We start from the raw sequence: 4,083 nt of genomic DNA on the forward strand, positions 1-4,083 counted from the left end.
TTAGCAGGAAGCCTGAACCATTGTCCATTTCAGTTATTTCTTGTCTGTTTACATAAATCTATTTATGTAAGAAAAAGACATTCAAAATTGAGAGACTCTAGAAATCCCCAAATATTGGGGGGGAATCAATCTTTATCTCTTTCTCCTGGCAGGTCACCATTACCAACTGTCAAAGTGAAAGAAAATTTATTATAGAAGAAGCTAGAAAGCATTCACAAGTATTTCTCTCTCCGTGACTGTAAACTTGAGAAAAATGGTTCCAGTGAAAGTGTGAGTCAGTCCTTTATAGCACATTTTTAACCGGGAACATGAAACTGGCTGCACTGAAGAGAAGACAAGTTTCATTTAATGAGACTAAATAGAATTTTATTACTGGGGGGAAGCTTAGAGGTTTTCTTAAATCCTGTCTCCTCCCTTCATTTTATGGAAAAAGTTGTGTCCAAATGGTATTTTGACTTTCCCAAAGATGCTCAATAATGACTTTCTGATCAAGGGCTAATCCCCTGACCCATCTCCCAATGGGAAGCACTCTCCACAACACATTTTCAACAGATATTTATAAAATTATCTCCCAAGATGATCTTCCTTTTCTTCTTTCTTAAAGGAGACCCTGCCTGCCACGTAGTCATCCCCATGGGAAATTGGAGCTCAGTGACTGAATTCACCCTGACCGCCTTTCCCACTCTCCTGGGGCTCCGAATACTACTCTTTGTGGTTCTTCTGCTGACTTACACGTTAACAGCAACAGGAAATATTATCATCATCTTCCTAATATGGACTAATCATCACCTGCAAACCCCAATGTACATTTTCCTCAGTAATTTGTCTTTTCTGGATATTTTATACACCACTGTTGTTACACCAAAGTTGCTAGCCTGCCTTCTAAGACAGAAGAAAACCATATCCTTTGCTGGTTGTATCACGCAAACCTATTTCTACTTCTTTCTGGGGACAGTGGAGTTTATCCTCCTAGCAGTGATGTCCTTTGACCGCTACGTGGCCATCTGTAACCCCCTGCGCTATACCATCATCATGAACAGCAGGACCTGCCTCTTTCTGGTTCTGAGCTGCTGGGTAGGAGCCTTCCTGTCCGTGTTGGTACCAACCATTGTAGTGACAAGGGTACCTTACTGTGGAAAAGAAATTAATCATTTTTTCTGTGACATTGCCCCTCTTCTGCAGGTGGCCTGTATAGATACTCACCTCATTGAGCAGATAAACTTTCTCCTATCTGCCCTTGTCATCCTGAGCTCCCTGGTATTCACTACTATGTCCTATACCTACATCATCTCTACCATCCTGCGTATCCCCTCAGCCCAAGGCCGTCAAAAAGCTTTTTCTACCTGTGCTTCTCATATTACGGTGGTTTCCATTGCTTATGGCAGCAATATCTTTGTGTATGTGAGACCCAATCAGAACAATTCCCTGAATTTTGACAAGGTAGCTGCTGTCCTCATTACAGTGATAACCCCTCTCCTGAATCCTTTTATTTATAGCTTGAGAAATGAAAAGGTGAAAGAAGTTTTGAGAGAGACGATAAACAGAATCATGTCCTCGATATGAAGGATAACTTGACATCAGTGCTTAGTACATCACACAACATTTCTTATCTTCAACACATTCATTCTGCATGAGTACTGTGCCATGTTGACATTCCAGAAACCTGAGACTGTCAACAGCGTGAGCAATGACCATACCAAACTGAAAGAAATTCTACTTACATCTAGAAGAAAAAAAAAAAAATTGAATCCATCCACGCTTGCACATTTGTGGCTTTAAACCATGAAACATTATCTAAATAGGATTCAGAGGCTTCCAAATCTAGACTTAGCTAAATTGGTTTATTTTCTAGGCGACTTTGACCATGTCACAGCTTATCTGAGCCTTCACATCTCCATCTCTACGTGAATAATAAAAATATCACTACTTGTATTTTTTAAATTTATTTCTGAGAGAGAGAGAGACAGCATGAGCAGGGGAGGGTCAAAGACAGAATGAGATACAGAAAGTGAAGCAGGCTCCAGGCCTGAGCTAGCTATCAGCACAGAGCCAGACGTGAGGCTCAAACCCACAGATTGTGAGATCATGACCTGAGCCAAAGTCGGGCGCTTAACCGACTGAGCCATCCAGGCGCCCTTCACTACTTGTAATAAGACATGTAAAGTTAGAGCATTTTAATGTCTTGTGACAAGGCACAAGACAAGGCACTCTTGAAAATTTCAAGAGATTCAGTGTCCATCTCTTGTATTTATATAGATCAGATGCATATGATTTGAAAATTGAGGGAAAAAGAGGTAAGACTCAGGATGCTATCAAACCTGTGTCTGTAAACCTGAGTGAGTGCTCTTTGGCAGCACATGTATCTTTTTAAAATTTTTTAATGTTTATTTCATTTTTGAGAGAGAGACAGAGCACGAGTCGGGGAAGGGCAGAGAGAGAGGGGACACAGAATCTGAAACAGGCTCCAGGCTCCAAGCTGTCAGCACAGAGCCCAATCCAGGGTTTGAACTCACAAACCATTAGATCATGACTTGAGCCAAAGTAGGATGTTCAACCGATGGAGCCACCCAAGTGCCCCTATAGTACATATATTAAAATTGGAACAATGCCACTGTACAAGGGTGACATCCAAATTCATGAAGCCTTCCATATTGCTCGGTGACATATGGCAACTAGACTTATGGGGATCATTTCATAGTGCACAAAAACATTGAATCACTATGATACACACTTAAAATTAATTCGTGTATCAATTACCTTTTCATTAAAAAAAGTACTAAAAAAGAAAACCCAAGTGAAAGGTAGAGATATTTGCTGAGAAAAGGAACATAAGAAAGGCAATTCATGAATAACTTTGGTAAAATGTTTAATAGAATTTGGGGAGTAAAGGACAAAATAAAGCAAGTGAAATAGTGTGCATATATAAAGACACAAAATATAAACATAGTGAACACTTTCAAGAAGGTTAGCAGATCCTCAACAATAGCCAAATTGTGGAAAAGCCCAAATGCTCATTGCCTGATGAATGGATAAAGAAGATGGTGTATATATATACATGTAAGGAAGACTTGCAAATCAGAGCTCCCATAGCTGTGTTAAAGTCCAGATCATCTATTAGTTCTTTTCTCAGTCACCTAAATTTTTTGTGATCTAAGTAGCTCTTATCTTTTTCTGGCTCTACAAACAAACAAAACAAAACAAAACAGAAAAGGAATGCTTGGATGGCTCAGTCAGTTAAGTATCTGACTCTTGATTTCGGCTCAGCTCATGATCTCACAGTTTGTGGGTTCAAGCCCTGCATCGAGCTCTGTGCTGACAGCTTGGAGCCTGCTTCGGATTCTCTCTCTCCCTCTCTCTGCCCCTCCCCCACTTGTTCTCTCCCTCCCTCTCCCTCACTGGAGCAAAAGAAAAGAAAGAAAGGAAGGAAGGAAGGAAGGAAGGAAGGAAGGAAGGAAGGAAGGAAGGAAGGAAGGAAGGAAGAAAGAAAGAAAGAAAGAAAGAAAGAAAGAAAGAAAGAAAGAAAGAAAGAAAGAAAGAAAGAAAGAAAGAAAAGAAATATAAAAGAAAAGGAAAGGGGTGCCTGGGTGGCTCAGTCAGTTAAGCGGCTGACTCTTGATTTCAGCTCAGATCATGAGTTCAAGCCCCACATCAGGCTCTGCACTGTTGCCACAAAGCCTGCTTGGCATTTTTTCTTTCCCTCTCTCAAATTAAATAAACATAAAAAGGAAACGAAAGGATAGGGAAGGGAAGGGAAGGAAAGAAAAGGAAAAAAGCTTTAGTTAAATTGTATGGTCCACAGGGGTGCCTGGGTGGCTCAGTCGGCTGAGTATGCAACCTTGGCCCAGGTCATGACCTCATGGTTCATGAGTTTGAGCCCCATGTCAGGCTCTCTGCTCATGGCTTGGAGCCTTGGGCCTGCTTGGGATTCTGTGTCTCCCTCTCTCTCTCTCTCTATATATATATCTATATATATATATATATATATATATAGAGAGAGAGAGAGAGAGAGAGATAGATATATCTATATATCTCTCTCTCTCTCTCTCTCTCTCTCTCTATATATATATATATATCAAAAATAAA

General features: G+C 40.5%; 1 protein-coding gene across 1 annotated transcript; it reads left to right on the plus strand.

Moving 5' to 3' along the window:
* The first annotated feature begins 633 nt into the window (after positions 1-633).
* On the plus strand, positions 634-1,563 carry LOC120243981 (olfactory receptor 6M1). The gene has a single exon (XM_039250239.1). It carries the CDS (start codon positions 634-636, stop codon positions 1,561-1,563), a length of 930 nt encoding a protein of 309 aa, XP_039106170.1.
* Positions 1,564-4,083: the final 2,520 nt, after the last annotated feature.

This window comes from Hyaena hyaena, unplaced genomic scaffold (assembly GCF_003009895.1).
Source record: "Hyaena hyaena isolate Hyena2069 unplaced genomic scaffold, ASM300989v1 scaffold_364, whole genome shotgun sequence".
In the NCBI taxonomy this organism is placed as follows: domain Eukaryota; kingdom Metazoa; phylum Chordata; class Mammalia; order Carnivora; family Hyaenidae; genus Hyaena; species Hyaena hyaena.